The following is a 21147-nucleotide window of genomic DNA, read 5'->3' on the forward strand; positions in this document are numbered from 1 at the left end:
GAAACATAAGTCTGTTTCAATATATACAGCTGTTTACGGGAAAAAAGATTTAATTTACTTGTTACTATAAGAAAACTAAAATTAGATGATCATTTCAAAGTAGACAGTAACCTAAAAGCAACAAAAGACCTAAAGAACTTATAAAATAGAAACTATAAAAAGACTTGTAAAGTGTTTATGCAAAGATCAGAGAAATGGAATAACAATGAAAATAATGAAACTGTACTTCATAAAGCTAGAGTAGTGCTGCATGCCTGTAATTACAGCACTCTAGAAGGCTGAGGCAAGAGGATATCAATTCAAGTCCCACCTAGGCAATTTAACCAGATTGTCTCCAAAATAAAAATACGAAGAGTAAAAACTAAATAATTAAAAATAAAAAGGGAAGATTTAGATCACTGCAAAGGCCCTAGAGATAATCCCAGTACTGCAATCAATAAATGAATTGATAAGTTAATTAATACAATTAAATAAAACTAATTAAGATTATTTATTTATTTATTTTGGAGACAGAATATCACTGCATTTCAGGCTGGTCTTGAACTTGCGGAATCCTCTTGCCTCAGCCTCCCAAATGCTGGTATCACAGGCATGGGCCACTGTTTCAACATATATAGTTGTTTATAAAAAATAGTTTTTACACTGACAGTCAATGCTGGCAAAACTATAATAAAATTACTACATACTGCTTGTTGAAATGTAAGTGAGCATAATTTCTTTTTATAAACTATAGCATTATGTGTCAGGAACCCCAGTGCTCATCGCTCTTGATCAAATAATAAAACTAGCAGAAATTTATAAATTCAAAAAACAAAATGTAGATGTTGACTCTACCAACTTCTATATTAAGGTTAACCTAAATACTGATCTAAAACAGAGAATATTTACTATTTCTCTTCAAGTCACAGTAGTGTATGGTCATTAAAAATAACAATCTTCCTAGGAAAAAACAGAAATATTTTTCTGAAAAAATGCAAAGAGAAAACAATAAAATTTATATATTCAAAAAAAAGTTGGGGCCAGGGATATAGTTCAGTGGTATAAGCACTTGCCTGGCAAGCACAAGATTGTGAGTTTGATTCCCCAAAAAGTATAGGTATACAGTGATCACAATCATATTAATACGAATTTAAAGATTAACTGTAAGAAAATACACAAAATACTAGTAATCTATGTCAGCACAGATATAATCTCTTCCATTTTTAAAAATCTGTGACATTATTGTATTGTATTAATAATAAATAAGAGTTTCTTTAAAAGTTTAAAATTTAAAAGAACTATGAAAAAAGGAAGTATGGTTTTAATTAAACCATCAATTTTTAAAAGGTACATAAATGTGTAAATGAAATTAAATGTTTTTGTATTTGTTAGTAACCAAAATATTTAGAACATTTTAAGCCTATTGCTCCTTCTACTTATAGTTTATGTTCTTAAGAAAAATAAGAAAAGACGTCTCTTTAATTTCAGCTTAATATTCTTAGTTAAAAATAAACAAACATGAATACATATTTATAAACGCTGACTTCCGAATATGATGGGTGTGTATTTCTAAATTCTGGCTTTCTGAAAGTCTAATGCAATCACTGAAAAAACAAAAAACCTTTCACTAGTTAAACTAGTCATATAGTTTCAGCACATTAAATGATTGTCTAGGTCAGTAGTGGCACACATGTCACAGTAAGCTGTCTGTTATCAAGAAAAGCTCTAAAAGATTCACCTTCACTGGTTTCTAGGACATGCTGTAGTACACACATGGGAATTAGCCTAACACAAAAACGGAAAAATACAATCCAACATTAGTGCTCCAAGTTAGGGTGCACTTTGTGCTTCATATCATACCATGGCCTTGGCAACACTACTATACAATATCACACAAAAATATTCACTTTAAAGAAAGAAATAAAAGATAATAGGTAACAAGGAAATAGATCTTTTGCAGAAGTGTAAAGGGAGGGTAAAACTAAACATAACAAAGCAAAACAAAGTAGATCAGAAGAAAACAATGTAAGAGACAGATTTCAAAGCAAAACAGGAGATCATCACTGTCTATTATTGCCTCTTGTTTTCTTCTAAATAGTTGTCCATACCTTCACACACAATGAGTTCATACAAAACAAAATAGTATAGAACTGATCAAAACAAAATGATGAAGGCATTATAGGCCTTCAAAACCAGACAACAGAGAAGTCAACAATGGCTGCCATAATGTCTCTCATTCTCTTCAAAATAGCTATCCATACCTTCATGCTTGTTGAAATTAAACAATACAAAACAGACTAAAATCACTCTGAACAAAGAATAACAGTATTGCTGGATTCAACAGCATGATGCTACGGAATCAGCACTGGGTACCATTGTGTCTCTTTTTCTTCAAAGTAGGTATTCATCTCATCGTGCATTATATAATCAAAGTTATACACTATTTAGGAGAAGTTCTACATAGTATGAGTCTCTACATGTGTACTTATTCTTTCTGTATTAGAGGGAAAAACAAAACAAAACAAATTTCTAAAAAAACATGAAACAAAAAAGACAAATAACAATAGCAAAGAGCCCAAAACACTGACAATACAGGCCTTCAAAACAAGGTGGTAGGAACGTAACTAGGATTGTTATTTTACATAATGATCTTCAAAAGTTCCTCAGATCACCACACAATAATATGCACAATTGTTCCATTTCTATAAATGTTAACTATTTTGTTCCAAGAATTTACAGAATCTATAGCACAATCATCTTAGCTATCCTAAGTGTGTTTATATAATTATAAATATTTTTTCTTTTCCCTTCTTTTTCCCCTCATTTTTCCTGAGATAATATTTTTCCCCTTTTGAGCATATTCTTACCCTTATCTTTGATAAAGGGGCCAAATACATTCACTGAAGAAAGATAGTCTCTTTACTAAATGGTTCGTTCTTCCTATCCATGAAGAAGAGATGTCTTTCCATTTTCTGAGGTCCTCTTCAATTTTTCTTCTGCGAGGATTATAATTTTCTCTGAATAGATCTTTTACTTCTTTTCTTAGGTTGATTCCTAAGTATTTCATATTTTTGGATGCTACTGTGAAAGGTGTGGCTTCTCTTATTTCTCTCAGTGATTTTGTTGTTAGTGTGTAGGAATGCTATTGATTTTTGAGTGTTGACTTTATACCCAACTACATTACTGAATTTATTAATTATATCTTGGAACCTTTCAATGGAGCTTTGGGGGTCTTTTATGTACAGTATCATGTCATCTGAAAATAATGATAATTTAACTTCCTCTTTTTCTATCTTTTTATTTCTCTCTCTTGTCTTATTGCTCTGGCTAGTATTTACAGAACTATATTGTATAGGAGTGGTGATAATGGGCATCCTGGCCTTGTTCTTGATTTTAGAGTAAAGGCTTTCAGGTTTTGGCCATTTAATATGATGCTGGCTATTGGTTTGTCATAGATGGTTTATCTCATATTAAGGTAAAGGCCATCTATTCCAATTTTCTGTAAGGTTCTTATCATGAGTAAGTGTTGGACCTTGTCAAAAGCTTTTTCTGCATCTATAGAAATGATCATGTGGCTCTTATTTTTGGCTCTATTGATATGGTAGATTACATTTATTGATATGCATATCTTGAACCGTCCCTGCATTCCTGGTGTACAGCTATGGTATATAATCTTCTTGATGTTGTTTACCAAAATTTTATTGAAAATTTTTGCATCGATGTTGATTAAGGAGATTGGCCTGTAGTTCTCTTTTTTGTTTGGGTCTTTCTCAGCTTTTGGTATTAAGAGTAATATTTGCTTCCAGGAATGAATTAGGGAAAATTGCTTCCCTTTCAATTTCATTGAAGAGTTTGAGGAGTGTCAGCATTAAATCTTTTTTGAATTTCTTGTAGAATTGTGCAGTGAATCTGTCTAGACCTAGGCTTCTCTTTGTTGGTTTTAATTACATTTTCAATTTCATTAATTGAAATTGGTTTATTCAGAAGTTTTACATCTTCTTGACTCAGATTTGGGAATTCATATGTTTGTAAGAATCTGTCCATTTCTTCTGTGTTATCAAGCCTATGAGAGTAGAGGTTTTTGAAATAGGTATTGATGGGATTGAGAAAAGATGGCAGATAGACAAGAGGAGCTACAGAGGCTCTCTGAGATAACCAGCTTAGATTCCAGAAATGGTGCGGCGTGGAGAGTCCTAAGCAGAGGGAGATGTACCTTGCTGACCCAGGAACAAACTAAGCCGAGAGAAACCAACTGGAAATGCAGTCCTAATGCCATGATTGGAACAGCTAAAATCTCGGTGCCGCCACTTGAACTGGTGGATTGAACTCGTTGCTGCTGCCACATCTGAATTGGCGCAGCCAGGATAGCCGGCTACTTTCAACTCACTGGAGACGCGAATGCTCTGAGAGTACAAATCAGCGAACTGAATTGAGAGCAGAGCTGGCAGGGAATCTTGCATCAACCTGTGGTGAGTGAGAGGAATAAAGACCCTTCCATAAACAAAGAGGCTCCAACAAAGGATATTCTGAGACCGGGCAGATCAAAATCAAATCCCTGCACCTGGAAGTATACCCTAACACAGTGAAGCCTTCAGCAGGTAGACCTGGAGGGGCAGACCCAACATAGGCTGCCCAGGTCTGTACCTCCTAGTACACTGCAGTAGGCGGGACCACCTAGTCAGCGTGCTTCAGACAAACTGAAACTGACAAAGAAAGATACTGGGCCTCCTATATACGCCTGTATGGAAGGAACAAAAAATATGAGAAGAGGAGGCAACAAGAAAGGGTCATCGGTCCCCAATCCTGAGAACACTGATCCAGGAAAGGTAAATGCAAAGGAGAAAGAGGACAGAAAACATGCAATATCGGGCATTGCACCAATAGACATAAAGCGATATCTCCGGGACCTCATAGATGAGTTCAAAAGTGAAGTATTTAACCAACTAAAGCAAGATATAAATAGAATAATTAAAGAAATGCTAAGCACCACCCAAGAAAAACAGATGGTAGAATGGAGGAACAACAACAAAAAAAAAAAGCGAGAAGTGTTTGATGGAGAAATAGAGAAAACATAGAATACATGAAGCAGGTTCAAAGAGATTACCAGGAAACTAAAAACTCTATTGAAAGCTGGCATAACAGCTTGAAAGAAACTAAGGATAGATTATCTGAACTGGAGGACAGGTTTGTAATGAGGGAAAATGAAAGGAAAAACTTCTTAAAAATAACAAAGAAATAAGCAGTGACAATGCAAAGGCTAGAAGACGACAAGAGGATCTATAACTTAAGAATTAAGAATGTAAAGGAAGAAGCAGGGATACAAACAAATGAACTGCAAAGGCTATTCACAGAAATAATTAAGGAAAACTTCCCAAACATAGGAAAAGAAAAAGATGCTCACATGTATGAGGCATACAGAACTCCAGCCACCTACAATCAAAACAGAACTACACCCAGGCATATAATAATCAGGATTCCAGAAATCCAATATAAGAACAGAATATTAAAAGCTGTCAGAGACAAGAAACAGATCCCTTACAAGGGAACACCCATCAGAATTACAGCAGACTTCTTCGTGAAACCATCAAATGACGAAGAGCATGGGGCGAAATAATCCAGGCTTTGAAAGACAATAACCTCCAGCCAAGATTGATATATCCTGCACAACTGTCCCTAGAAATTAATGGAGAAACAAGGTGCTTCCAAGATAAAGAACTGGGGGAATTTGCAACCACCAATCCAACTCTATAGAGAATACTGCAGGACATTCTAAAGAGAGAGAAAAGTACCAGGATTCCAGAAACAGTGGCAGAGAGGCCACAATGAATGGAGCAGAAAGCGAAATGAAGACAAACTGACAACTAATGACAGAAAAAGAGTTCAACAGAAATGAGGCAAAGAAGGTTGGATATAATTTCTAATATAGATGGCCTAGATACATTAACTTAAGGGAAAAAAGAGAATCGCAGGCAGGGTGGATCAACAGGTAGGGTCCACTGAGAGGCTTCTTTATAGGAAATATAACTAGCCTGAGGAAGGTTATATGGACCAAAATCAAATATGAGAAAATGGAACTCAATGTGATAGGGAACCAGATAGTAATAGAGGTAACTGGACCAGTATTTATGGATAGGTTGACTGACAGGCTTTAATAAATGAAGAAATATAACTAGAAATCCAGCCCAGGAGTGAGAAAATTCAGAAACAGGTAAATAACAGGTTGCCCCCCCCAATATAAAACCGTGAGTGTTCGGGAGACCCAACAATACACAGTTCATTCTGGGAGAGTAAAAGGGAGGAATAGTCTTAAAAAAAAAAAAAAACAGCAGAAGATATAGCTAATAGTGTATCAGGAATTAAAACCCTTATTACTCACACCATTCTGCTTGGTTGGGAATTGTCCCGTCCCAGTTTGTATACAAACACTGGATCTGAGGGCACAGACAGCTGTCCCGAAGATATCAGGACATAGCACAGTGGTCATCTTTAATTTCCTATTAACTCAATCAGGATCCCTGTATGACTTATACTGTTGTATCATGACTGATCTTAGTTCAATCTGACTTGTCTGATTGCTGCTTATTATTGACAGATTTTATTCAAAACTGTTAGGTTCCTGGTATCAAGTTGAGGAGTATAGTCAACTGTACTGAAAATGACAATGATTCACTACAATACCCATTCTGATTTGATTACTACCTATTTTTGTAGCTCTACACTATCTACAAAGTTGTAATTCTGTTAATTCTGTTATGTACTGATATGTTCAATTATAGTTTATCTGACGATATAGCCAATTCTGTTGATGATAACAAACAGCACAGTGACCATGGTAGAACTCTTTATACAGCATTTTATATGTCTTTTTAGTTTTATGTGTCTATAGGAATATGTTTAGTTCTGTCCTGCTTTGTTCTGATTCTCCCTCTAATATAGAAAGGATAGAAATACATGTTAAGACTCATGCTTGCGTAAAACCTATAAACAGTTTATGAGAACTGATCTTATGACACATGATGAAATAAACAAATACTTTGAAGGAAAAAAAGGGGCACTGCAGTATCAAGTACTGATTCTGGAGTGTTATGATGTGAAATCCAGCAATATTATTAATCTTAGTTCAGAAGGATTTTAATCTAATAAGTTTTGTTAGGTCTCAGCATAAATGTAGATATGGATAAATGCGTACATGTCTAAGTATATAGGATTGATAGCCATATTACTTAGTTTTTGTTGGATAGTTGAACAGAACTGTTTGCAGTCTCCCTGATTGAATTCCCATTTATATGTTCCACTTTTGTGTCTTGAACAACTATTTGTGGGAGGACAATATGTATACATCAACTAGTGATTTATTACTGTTTATTTCTTTTCTTTGAAAGTATGTACTATTTCTGCCCGTTTTCTATTTTGTCTTGTCTTTCTTTAAATAGTAATAATAATAAAAAAAAAGAAATAGGTATTGATGATCTTCTGCAGTTCCATAAGGTCTGTAGTGATTTTACCCTTTTCATTCCTTATTGTATTGTTTTTTTTCTTTCCTTTTTTAAATAAGGTTGGCTACAAGCTTATCAATTTTATTTATTCTTTCAAAGAAACAACTCTAGGGGCTGGGGATTTAGCTCAGCGGCATAAGCACCTGCCTTGCAAGCAGACGGTCGTGAGTTCGGTCCCCGGTACCGATAAAAACGAAAAAGACAAAAAAAAAAAAAAAGAAAAGAAACAACTCTGATTCATTGATTCTTTGGACTGTTTTCTTATTCTCTATTACATTGATTTTTACTCTTGACTTTTATAATTTCCTCCATTCTTTTGGCTTTGGGCTTAACTTGCTCTTCTTTTTCTAGATGTCTGAGGTGTAGCATCACGTTGTTTATTTGTGTTTGTTCTGTTTTCCTGATGTGAGAATTCACCACAATACATTTTCCTCTAAGGACTGCTTTCATTGCATCCCACAGATTCTGCTAAGTTGTATTCATATTTTCATTTGCTTGTGGATATTGCTTAATTTCTTCTTCAATTTCCTCTGTGACCCATGGTTGCTTGGGAATTTATAATTCAATTTCCATGTGTTTGTGGGGTTTTTGCAGTTTCTTTTATCATTAATTTGCAGTTTCATGGTGCTATGATCCAATAACATGCATGGGATTATTTCAATTCTTTTGCATTTACTTAAGCATATTCTGTGGACTAGTATATGACCTATTTTACAGAACATTACACGTGCTGCTGAGAAGAATGTATATTCTGATGTTGTTGGGTAGAACACTATACGTCCACCAAGTCCATTTGTTCACAAGTGTGATTCAGTTCTGTTATTTCTTTGCTGATTTTCTCTCTAGTTGATCTGTCTCTTTATGTCAATGGCGTGTTAAGGTCTCCTGTTATAATTATGTTATTGCTTATTTGATTTTTCATTTCTGTATTTGGTTTTTTTTTTTTTTATCAGTCCCAGGGATCGAACTCATGACTGCCTGCTTGCAAGGCAGGTGCTTATGTTACAGAGCTAAATCCCCAGCCCTAATATTTGTTTTGTATAGCTGGGTGCTCTTGAATTTGGTGCATATATATTTAAGATTGTTATCTCTTCCTTTTGAAGTTTTCCCCTAACTAGTATCTAGTGACCTTCGTGATCTCTTTGGATCATTCTTGGTTTGAAGTTCACATTGTCTGCAAATAGAATAGCTACCCCTGCTTTTTTGGGGATCCTGTTGCATGAAATATTGTTTTCCATCCGTTGACATTCAGTCTATGAGTTTCCTTTTGGGTTAGATGAGCTTCTTATATACAATATATGGTTGGATGCTATTCCATGATCCATTCTGCCAGTCTGTTTCTTTTCATTGGTGAATTGAGGTCATTTACATTCATGGTTATAACTGATATTTATTGGTTTATTTTTGACATGTTAATCTTTCTGCTGTTGATTCTTTACCTTTCCACTCTGTTTAATTGTTTGCCTTGTTTAGTGGTTTTTTTCCTATGTCTGTCTAGAATGTCTTTCAGTATTCTTTGAGGCTTGGTTTGGTGGTCATGAAGTTCTTCAGCTGTTCTTTGTCGTGGAAGTAACTTATTTCTCCATCCATTTTGAAGGACAGTTTTGCAGGGTACATCACACTGGGTTGGAATTCATTTTCCTTTAGGACCTGAAATACTTCACTTCATGCTCTTCTTGACTTCATTGTTTGTGTTGAGAAGTCTGTTGTGATCTGATAAGCTCTGCTTTATAGATGATCTGTCTCTTCTCTCTAGCAGCTTTTAATATTCTGTTCTTATGTTGGATTTCTGGGATATTGATTACTGTATGTCTGGGTTTCGTTTCATTTTGATTATGGTTATTTGGAGTTCTATATGCTTCACTGATCTGTATGTCCGTTTCCATTCTCATGTTTGGGAAATTTTTAGCTATGATTTCTGCAAATAGCCTCTTGATATCATTAGCATTGTCACCTTCTTTTTCATTTATACCTGTCAATCTAATGTTGTTTTTCTTTGCATCATCCCGTAGCTGTTGAATTGTTATTTCCCGATTCCTTGTTGTTTTTAAAAGATGTTTCCTTTCTTGTTCACTAGCTGCAATCTTGTCTTCAAGGTCTGAAATTCTATCTTTACATTCATTGAGGCAGTTTTGTCAACTTTCAATGTAATTTTTGATTTCCTGTATATCCCTCTGAATCTGCTGCATGCACTGTTTGTTTCTTATATTGTTCATTCAAGGTTTCCATCTTTTTGCATTGTTTCTCTAATTTTGTAACTATGTCTTCTTTAGAGGTATTCAGCATTTCTTTCATTACATTTATCATTTCCTCTTCTGTTTAGGTGATTATTTCTGATCTGAGTTCTTTTATAGCTTCCCAGAGTTGTTTCGTTACTTCAGTTGTTATCGTTTCAGGAATTTCAAGTGTATGGCTTTATTTTCTTCTGTGTCCACATCTAGGCTTGCTTGGGTTGGGCTGGAAGTTTGAGATTGCATTTTGCTCTTTTATTTTGTCATTTTCCTATATTTCCAGGTTTCAAGTGATGTTTCAAAGCTTCCCCCATGTGCTGGGAATCACCTGGCCCACTTTTGGTTCCCAGGGCAGGCTGCAGGCAACTGCTCGCTGCTTGGAGGTTGCTGAGCATGGCCCAGTTAGGCCCACAGGGACCTCCCATGCATTCTCTGGTTATTTCGGACACTGGGCATGATCTTTTCAACTAGGAACGATGTTTCAAAGCTTCCACCATGGGCTGAGATTCAACTCACGCATGTTTGGCTCTGGGACTTTAAGTTCTTATAACAATCCTACAAGATAAACACTACTGCTTTCCTATTTTACATATGAAGAAACTAAGGCACACTAAAACTTACTTGTTTTGCCAAAGGAATAAAGCTAGCTGAAAATCCAGCCAATCTAAATCAAGGTTGCAATATTAATCACTATGGAACTATAAATCCTTATTATAGTTTGATCTATTCTCTATCCAAGCTGATCACTTCTAGCAAGGACTGTCATAATTCTGATGTGCAATGTTTGTTCCCAAGGGAGTCAATGAAAGCTCCCTTTACACAAAATATATATGTACTTTATATAAAGGTACTTTAAGCTGGTTAATTTCTTTTGTTTTTTTCTTTTTGTGGGTACCAGGAATTGGATTCAGTAGTTAATTTCTATTAAAAAAAGACAGAAAAACTGGGAGTGACAGATGCATTCAGTATCCAAAACAAATAATGAACAAATGGTCTCATGGTTTTATATACATCTGTGAAATTTTCCAGTGATATATACCAAATATGTACAGTTTATTTTACATCAATTATGCTTCAATACACTACACACACAATAATGATGCATATAATATACTATATTTTTATATATGACAACCATTGAGAACATTTGGTAACGAATATTTCTATCTATATTGCTTCCATTTCAGTAATATGTAAGTTTTGGATGAATACAATATTGAAAACTAACCTGTTTTGCATTCTGGACTTGATAACTGTGCTACCTTTTGGATTTTTCGTACTGGCTTTACCACTTTTTTCTCTTTAGTTTTTTCAGCAGGTTTCTCTTTTACAGAGGTATCATCTGAAAAACAACAACATTTACAGCAATTGTTATGATTCTTACTCACCTATTCATCCTATCCCAGTGAAAAATCAGTATACTAATTTCCCCTTCTGTAGTTTCTATGGTTTCAGTTTCTGAAGGTCAACTGCAATCTGATAACATTAAATGAAAAATTTCAATAATAAACAATTCAGAAGTTTAAGTTGTCCACCATTCTGAACATGATGAATCTTCCAACATCAAGTTCCATCCAGTCCATTATAGGTCAGCCCTTTGTCCAGCACATCCCCACTGCATATGCTACCCACTCATCATTAGTTGCCCATTAGTCATTCAGTAGCTGTCTAGGTTATGAGCCCAATTGTGACTGTCGTATCATATAGCTTCTTTTCAAGTAAACCTTATTTTACTTAGTAATAGCCCCAGGGCTCAAAAAAATGATGATGCTACAATTTGGATATGCCAAAGAAAAGCTATAATATGCTTTCAACTAAGTGAAAAGGTGAAAGCTGTTGACTTAATAAGGAAAAAAAAAAACTGTATGCTGTATTACTCTCATTCATCTTACTGTGTCTAAATGTATAAATTCAATTTTATCATAAGTATATATAGGAAAAATCAAAGTATAAATATTATTCCATTGTATTTGCAGATTCAGACATCTTCTGGAGGTCTTGGAATGCATCACCAATGGATAAGGAGGAGAATAGTATATAAAGATCATGTAGGGCAAAAGAAATTTTCACGGAGACTATTTCTATGATCCACAAACTCCCAATGTCAACTCCTCTCATGGAAAGATCTTAAAGAGTATCATTACTCCACTGCTAAATTCTAATTCTTTTCTTCAGAAAATCCTGAAGAAATTTATCTTGTTTTCACAAATAGAAAAAAAATTACAATAGTAATGATTTCAAAACTAAGATCACTATATATACTACATTTCAGAAGCAAGCACTTTTACAGATTCATTTAAAAGGTTCAACATAAAAAACTTTATACTGTTGTATACCTATATATATAGTTTTTTTGTTTTGTTTTGTTTTGGTAGTAATAGGGGTAGAAGCCAGACCTCCAAAATGAGCTACATTCCCAAGCCCTATTTATTTTATATATTTTGAGAGAAAGTTTCAGTACAATTGCTAAATTGGCCAGCCTGGGCTTGAACTTGTGTTTCTCCTGCCTCAGCTTCCCAGAGTGAGGGAATTACAGGTCACAAAATGTCACTCTAAAGCTTGAGGTCTACACACTTGGTCAGATACATGTAGCTTTGAATATTGGCTTCAGTTCTTTACTCTGTGCAACCCTGGGAAAATCACTCTTTTGAGAGTTCATTTCCTCAACTGCAAAATTTACAAAATTAAGTACACAATATCTTGCCTGACATCATACTCCTATTTCTAATTCTATAACTTTATTCCCTCTATATAATGCTTGCTTTTCTTTCTGTGTCTGGTAATTGGCAAATTATCATTTCAAAGACTTGAAAGGTGTATCAGAAATAATGTTCAGCCAGACTCTGTTTCCTTTAACTCAGGTAGTTCTGACTCCAAAAGTCACTTAGTTTAAAAATAGCAGTCTCAAAAAAAAAAAAAAAAAAAAACCAGTCTCATTGGCCATGTAGGCTAATTTTAACCCTGGGGCAGAGCCCAGAGGCTAAAAACCTTAGAACTGAAACCACTAGTATTTCAGGATAGAAAGGGAAAATTTTTACCTTGAAGACAATTTTATATTTAAATATTAATTTATATTATTAATTAGATGGCATGCATAATAAGATACTCAAAAAATATTCTACTCTTACCTGCAAAATGAAGTGCCAAGTCTTGGTACAATTCTCTACTCATAGTTTGAAATTCAGCCTCTTGCCACACTTTCCCATCAGGTGTTCTAATCTTGGTCTCTGAAGGGTTGAAACCTAGTATATACCATCAACATAGAATATTCATATTAAAATTGCTTTATATGATTTTTCATTTTTTTTCCCTCTTTGGTACCAGGGATCGAACTCACAACCTTGTGTTTGCCACACAGGTGCTTGCACCACCCAGCTAAATCCCAAACCTATGTTTTCCATATTGTACCTTTCGTCTTCCTCGTTTTTGTAGTACATGGGGATTGAACCCAAGGCCTTTGTATTAAACTATATCCCCAGCTGTATTTTGTTTGTTTGTTTAATTTTGAGACAGAGTTTCACTAAATTGTCCAGGCTGGGATTGAATTTGATTGAAGTGCACGTGCCTCTCCCTGACATGTTGGGATTATAGTCCTGTGCCATCATGCCCAGATGTATATATATTTTAAGTGAGATCATTTATATACTTTTAAAAGTATGTAACACACCAGACTTTAGTATATTTACAAAGCTGTACAATTATCAGCATTACCTAACTCTAGAGTATTTCACATCACAATGAAAAGAAATTCTGAATCTATTGTGTCACTCCCCATATGACCTCCTCCATCCCTAACTACTAATCTATCTTTATAAATTTGTCCATTCTGAACATTATATAGAATTGTATATTAGGTGGTCTTTTGTGTCTCGCTTTTTTCATATAGTATGATTTCAAGGTTGAATCATCATCTAACATGTATCATGACTTCATTTCTTTTTAGTGACAAGTGATATTTCACTGTATGGATATATTATTTTGTTTAACCATTCACCCACAGATGGATATCTGGTGTTTTACTTTGGGGTTGTTTTAACAATGCTGCTATGGACATTCTTGCACAAGTTTTTATGTGGACATATTTTCAATTCCCTAAAATATAATATATAGAAATCAAATGCTGTCATTATCATAACTCTTAACTTTTTGAGAAAAATTTTTTAAAGCAATAGCACCATTTTATATTAGCTGCAAAGACAAGGATTCTGATTTCTCCTCAGTACTTAATGTCAATTTTATTATAGCCACACTAACAGACATACAGTAGAATCTCTGTAGTTTCGATTTGTACTTTGGTAATAACTAATGTTGAGCAGCTTTAAGCTTCTAAAAGAATGCATAACTAGCTAACACATAATCTGCTAATAAATACCATTTAGAAAAGGCATCAGTGAAATAAATAATATATACATTTATTCAAAGAGTAAGATTAGAAGAGAAGCACTAATGATAAAACGATGTCAATCATAAATTACAGATTTTAGAAAAACTACTCAAGAATAACAGAACGACACTAGTCATTATTCCTGTCTTTGAAGACAGACATTAGTTGCTACCCATCTGTATAAATTTTATCTTTAGACAGGGTTTGACTAAGTGTCCTTTAAAAAATATTCTATCCGTTTCTACCTATGGCTAAATAAATGGCTAAGTTGCACTTTATATAGGCAAAATTTATCCAATGGGTGAAAAATGGTATTTAAAATACATACATTTGGGGCTAGAGTTGTAGCTCAGTGGTAGAGCACTTGCCTAGCATATATGAGGCCCTGGATTCAATACCCACACCACAAAAACAAAACAAAAATGTTCAATTTTTCAACAAACATTACATTTGTGATACTTTCAAGGAATTACTATTCTGATTTTTCACTTCAAATTTATCACTACCACTTAAGAAATACAATGACTTTGGGGCTGGGGATTTAGCTCAGCGGCATAAGCGCCTCCCTTGCAAGTGCATGGTCATGAGTTCAATCTCTGGTACTGGTAAAAAAAGAAAAAAAAATAGAAATACAATGAATTTCAGCCGGGCGTGGTGGTGCACCCCTGTAATCCCAGCACTCAGGAGGCTAAAGTAGGTGGAATATTTTCAAGTTCAAGACCAGCCTGGGCTTATAAAGTGAGCCCAAGGCCAGCCTGAACTGCATAGCATGACCCAGTCTCAAAAAGACAAAAAAAAAGGGATGGGGGGCACCTAGGATTTAGCTCAGCGGGGTAAGCACCTGTCGGGCAAGCTCTAGGTGGTAAGTTCAATCCTCAGCACCAAAAAAAAAGAAATATAATGAATTTTAAGTGATATGTACAAACTAATAATTAAATATAGACGATAACCAAAGTAGTGTAAGTATTTATATTTTAGGATGGGTTTAGTTTATCAAGAAATGGATAACCAATATTTGTAGAATAAATCAATATAAAAAATAGGCTGGAATCCAAAATTGGTAAAAGTCCTTTACAGGTATTAGATAAAATGGACTAGAGGTTTAGTATGCCTTACCCAAAAGTGTTTTAGATTTTATACTTTGCATTTTGAAATATTTATTCATACATAATAAGATATTTTGGGAATGGAACTCATATCTAAATATGAAATTCATTTGTTTTATATGCTCTATATACAATGCATATATATACAGTCTGAAGTTATTTTTACATTCTTAATAATTTTATACACAAAAAAGTTTGCATATATTGAACCATCAGAAAGCAAAGACGTCAGAATTTCATGAAAAGGTGATGTTAACCTTGCAGCTACTGAAAAAATGCCTACACATGACTTGGTGAACATGTGATGGGCCTATTGAAAGATTTTAAATGTATAACTATCACTATCAGCTTGATTCAATTCATTTCAGCTGTTTCATCCTTGGTTATTACTGATATAAAAATGTTTCCAGCCAGGTGTAGTGGTACACACCTATATTCTCAGCACTCAGGAGATGGAGGCCAGAGGATCACTGAGAATTTGCAAGTTTCAGGCCAGCCTGAGCTACACAGTAACATTCTGGCATTCTGAAGAACTTCTTCAATATCCACATTTTCCAGGTTACTGACAGACTTTGAAGGTACTTTTTTTACTTATATAAGGATGTCACACATCTTTTTTTTTTCTCTTGACATACAGAATCCTTCAAATTCCTCACCTTGTTCATTACAATTCCCGATCACTGCACAGGCCAGTAGTATGCTTAAGTCACTGAATTCCAACTAGTAACAACAGCATACATGGCATCCTTCTTGTTAAATTCCTTTTGAAAACTATCTATACCCACACTTCTGTTAGCATGCTGCTCAATAAATTGTTTTGTTTTTTTTTTTTAAATCAGTACCAGGGATTGAACTCACAACTGCAGGCTTGCAAGGCAGGCGCTTATACGGCTGAGCTAAATCCCCAGCTCCCCCCAATTTTTTTTTTTAATTTACTTTCTAGTGCTTTATGGACACTCTAATCACATGGCTGAATTAATGAAGTCACATTTGGGAGGGAAAAGTACATAGCACAAACATTGTTTTTGGCAGCTGTTACTGATCAATTACTTGGGGATTGAATCCAGGGCTTCATGCATGCTAGGCCAGTGCTCTACCATTCTGCTAACTCCCAGCCCATAAATATTATTTTTGATGGAATTTCTGATTGAAGGGGATGAGCAGAACAGTTGTCAAGAGATAAAAACACTTTGCAGTTATCACTGAATTCTGTTACCAGCAGTGAGTACAAACTGCTGGTACAAATGTTTATGAAACTAATCAGAAAAGATGTCCCTGATAACCCACACCTTTTAAATAGCACAATTATACATTAGTAAGAAATTCACTCTTTAGGGCTGGGGATTTAGCTCAGCGGCATAAGTGCCTGCCTTGCCAGCAGGCAGTTGTGAGTTCGATCGCTGTTACCGATAAAAACGAAAAAGACAAAAAAAAAGAAATTCACTCTTTAAATATAAAGGGTCAGCCTGCCCCCAGACTCGTGGGTTCCAGTCATCAAAATACAGCAAGGATACATGCTTTTGCCTATCACAGCAATTTTACACTTATTACATGCCTGCTGTACTGTATTTGTATATCCCAGCACTGTTTTTCTGTCCTTGACATCCTGTGGCAGTTGTCTCATCAGCTGCAATCAGTGTATTTCTGGTGAAGGTACACCAAAATAATATTTGATGAATACTAGACTTACACTGGCACCAGATTTTCATCAGCAATGAACTTGTATTTCTCCCCTGCCCTATGACTGCCAGATGTTTGCTACAAATCTTTAAAATCTAATGCTGCATCTTTTCTTAAATTTGTGCAACCAGTCTCTTGAATATTCAGTGTCCTTCAATTTCATTTCATTGTGACAGATATTTTGGTCATTTGACTCCATATATCATTAGGTAGTATATTTTCAATACAATGCTAACAGGATTAACTCTAAAATACAATCAAGATCTTTAAGTAATATTTTTCTATTTTTTCATTTACTTCTGCTCATTCTTTTCAGCACAGAACTTCAACAGTTTATCATTCTTCTTTTTCAGGTCATATATGGTGGTCATTCCAGCTCTATATTCTTCCACAAGACATTTCACACACTAGCTTGACTTTCCAGGATACTGACAAACATACACGATTCTTTCTTTTCTTACAACTTTTACCCACAAAAGTATTTGCAGGCCTTTTTTACCATTCACCAATATTTCTGCAACACAGAGCAGAAAATAAGCAAAAACTAAATAATACATATAGGTCTCAGCCCTATACAGGACACTGTAGGAAAACTACCATGAGAGACAGGGAGTCAGGCCTCTAATAATGGCATTTATTATCCTTTGTAGGGAAAGTTAAGTGGGAAAATCTGGGCAGGTATGGGTAAGATATATTACAGCTGGGTAAGATACATTACAACTGAAGGGAGCTGAGACCTTTTCTCGTTCGTGGATTCTGAATAAACTGTTATGCACCTTCACTCTGATTGTAATCTGTCACATGAGATAAGATGTGGAATTCTCTGATGTCATCATTAGCACTTACAGAGTTTCAGATTTTGGGTTTATGTTTTCCTCCCTTCATTAAGAAACATTTATTGCTATGAAAGCCTTTCTTTGTATTCACACTTTCACCTACATGTAACTTTAAAAAGAGTATAATACATACATGTTTCTTTTTATTCCCAAGTCTTTATTTCCACTTCTCTGTCCAATTTTTTTTAATTGAATATGTAGGAAAAAACTCTTTATTTATGTCCATGACACTGTTCTAGGCTTTGAGATAAAAGAAGAATGACCAAGATAGGCCCTTTAGCTACACTGGTATTTACATGAGAAAGAAAATGACATGCAGACAACTAAGCACAACACAGTGCAAGAAAGAATCACATTAGCACTGTTTGTATTCACCACTTAGAATTATCAAAACAGAATCAGAGAACACTTCCCATTTCTGTTTTTTAATAACTAAACAAAGTTTTTTAGAAACAAAGTAAAGAATGAGTTTATCAAGCTAAAAAAGAGAGAAAATATACAAAACTCACAAACTACTGTGAGAGATACATAAATTGTTAATACAAGTAACCTCCAGAAAGAGAATCAGGTGGGTCAGAGCAGAAGCGTGACAAGAGAGAAAATACACAAAACTCACAAACTACTGTGAGAGATACATAAATTGATAATACAAGTACCCCCCAGAAAGAGAATCAGGTGGGTCAGAGCAGAAGCATGACAAAGCTTTTCAAGGTACGGTATGTGCTTTTCATCTTTTGAATTATGAACCAAGTAAATTTATTATGTATTAAATAAAATGAAATTTTTAAAAAATAAATGAAATGGAACAAAATTTAAATGCCACTTTGGAAGACAGTGGTTTTTTGGTTTTCCACTTAATTTTTTGAGACTGGGCTTTCACTCACTATGTACCCTAGGCTGGTGTCAAACTTGCATTGATCATCCTCCCTCAAGCTCCCAAGTGCTGTGATCACAAGTATGTGCCACTATGCCCAGCCTAGAAAGTGCTTCTCATTTATACTGCCAAAAAGACAGCACAAGAAATTATTATTGAGGGGGGGAAAAATCCATCAATCAGGATACTGGAAATCATTTTCTATAATGATTTCTTTAAAAAGTAATAAATATGAATAAGGAGCCAGGAGTGGGGCTGCACATCTGTAATCTCAGCACTAGGGAGGCTGAGGCAGGAGGATTATTGAGAGTTCCAGGCCATCCTGGGTTACACAGTAAACTTAAAAAGGCCAGCCTGAATGGCACAGTGAGACCCTGTCATCCTCCTCCCGCAAAAAAAGTATGGGAAAACCTAGCCATCAACTGGTCTTTTAGATAAATTATTAAATAAAGCATGAGTTCCATCTTCATACATCATGACCAAGTAGGATTTCATCCCCAAGGGATGCAAGGATGATTCAACATATGGAAATTAATAAACGTTTATGTGATCTACACAGAAGCAAGGACAAAAACCACAGGGTCATCTCAATTTGATTTAAGTCACTTATGACAAACCAACTACTAACATCATAATAAATGAAGAAAATTTGAAAGCTTCCCCTCTAAAAGCAGGAACAAAACAAAGATGTCCACTATCACACCAGTCCTGTTCAATATAGAATTTGAAACATTAGCCAGAGTAATCAAAGAAAGAAATAAAAGACACACAGGGAAACAAAGAAGTCGAATTATTATTTACAGATGATATGATCCTCTCCATAGCATAACCAAAAATTCCACCCAAAGAGACTAAAATAATTAAATTTTGCAATATAACAAGATAAATTAGCACACAAAAATCAGTGACATGCCTATATGGTAATAATTAACTACCCACTAAAGAAACTGGAAAACAATACCATTCACAACAGCATCAAGAAAAATGAAGTTTTTAGGAATTAACCTAACCAAGGGAGTAAAAGGCCTCTACAATGAAAACTTAAAAGGAGATCAAAGAAGACATCAGAAAATAGAAAGACACTCCCCTCTTCCTGGATAGGCAATACTGTCAAGACAGCCATACATCTAAAATTGATACATATATTTAATGCAATCTCAATAAAAATACCAGCAGTACTCCTCACAGAACTACAGAAAACAATCTTAAAGTTCATATGGAATCAGAACAGACAATGAAAAGCAAAAGCAACCCTGGGAAACAAGAGCAATGCAGGAGGCATCCCATATTTCAAATTAATTACAAACCTACAATGATAAATACAGCACAGTACTGACATACATGGAACAGGTATGTGGATCAGTGAAAGAGAATAGAGGATGTAATAACAACCCAAGGTACATTCAGAAAACACATACACTGGAAGAAAGACAAACTCTTTAACAAATGCTGCTGGGAAAACAGACTACCCACATGAAGAAAATTGAATCTAGATCCGTCTCTCTCACCAAGTGCTAAATGAAAATCAAAATGATCTAAATATTAAAACAGAAACAACAAGCAAGCTTCCCATATGAGTCGGCATCATGCACAGGCCACCAAGGGGAGAACAGATGCCAGTGTTTTCCTGTGATTCCACGTCATTCATGAACAAGAAGAAGCAAGCCCTCCCTGTGAGTCAGTGCCACCCAGGCATAGGCTGCTGGGAAAAAACAGATGCCAGCCCCTTCCAACTTGTGGGCTGGGAGACAAGAGGAGCCAAATGCCATCCCCTCCCCCTGCTATGTGACCAGCTGATCTGGAGAAATACAGGCTGCAATCATAGCTATTGAGGTAAAACATAACTTAATGCTGGTAGTGTTTAGTGTTTCACTGACTTTGCAGGACTAAAACCAGATCATCTATTCAGACAATATGCTATGCATCATCTAGGAGGGATCTCTTTATGAAGGTGGGAGCCACTGTTAATTCCCTATCATTTTGTTTTGAAGTCCTGTATCATTTTCATTGTTTTACTGGATTGGTTTTTATTTTGTTTTGTTTTGTTTCATTTTATTTTATCTAATGGCATGGACAGCCATTTCAAAGATAAGATATATCAGGGTAGCCACTTTGAATTTATTATTGTCTTTAAGTCCTTTATTGTATTTATTGTTTTGTTTTCATTGGTTCTATTCTGTTCTGGTTTGATTTTTACTACATCTGAGGGTATAGGCAGTTATTCTGAAAACAACAAGAAGCATTATGGTAAACATTGTTGATTTCCTATTATCTTGTTTTGAAGTCCTACATCACTTACACTGTTTTGTTTTGATTGGATTTATTCTCTTTAAAATAAAAACTACAAAAACAAACTACAGCAGAAACAATATGCTGCAAGATAATACATGTAAAACTTGAAGTCATAGGCACAGACAAAGACTTTCTGAACAGTATCCAAACTGCAAAGGAAATAGCATCAAGAACCAACAAATGGGACTGCATCAAATTAAAAACCTTCTTTGCAGTGCAGAATACAAGCAACTGAATAAAGAGACCACCTACTGAATGGACAAAAAAAT

The 21147-nt window shown here is 35.0% G+C and overlaps 1 protein-coding gene across 7 annotated transcripts in view; it reads right to left on the reverse strand.

Annotated features, from left to right (window-relative positions):
• Cep350 (centrosomal protein 350) overlaps window positions 1-21147 on the reverse strand; it is a 175849-nt gene that overhangs the window by 120061 nt on the left and 34641 nt on the right. For all 7 annotated transcript variants that reach the window (XM_063239727.1, XM_063239731.1, XM_063239728.1 and 4 more), the window contains exons 7-8: window positions 12835-12948; window positions 10935-11048 (exon numbers count right to left, since the gene is read on the reverse strand). In XM_063239727.1, the coding sequence (XP_063095797.1) occupies window positions 10935-11048; window positions 12835-12948 (228 nt within the window). The remainder of the gene's footprint in view (window positions 1-10934; window positions 11049-12834; window positions 12949-21147) is intronic.

This window comes from Cavia porcellus, unplaced genomic scaffold (assembly GCF_034190915.1).
Source record: "Cavia porcellus strain 051 isolate PalLab524CR breed Dunkin Hartley unplaced genomic scaffold, mCavPor4.1 scaffold_29, whole genome shotgun sequence".
In the NCBI taxonomy this organism is placed as follows: domain Eukaryota; kingdom Metazoa; phylum Chordata; class Mammalia; order Rodentia; family Caviidae; genus Cavia; species Cavia porcellus.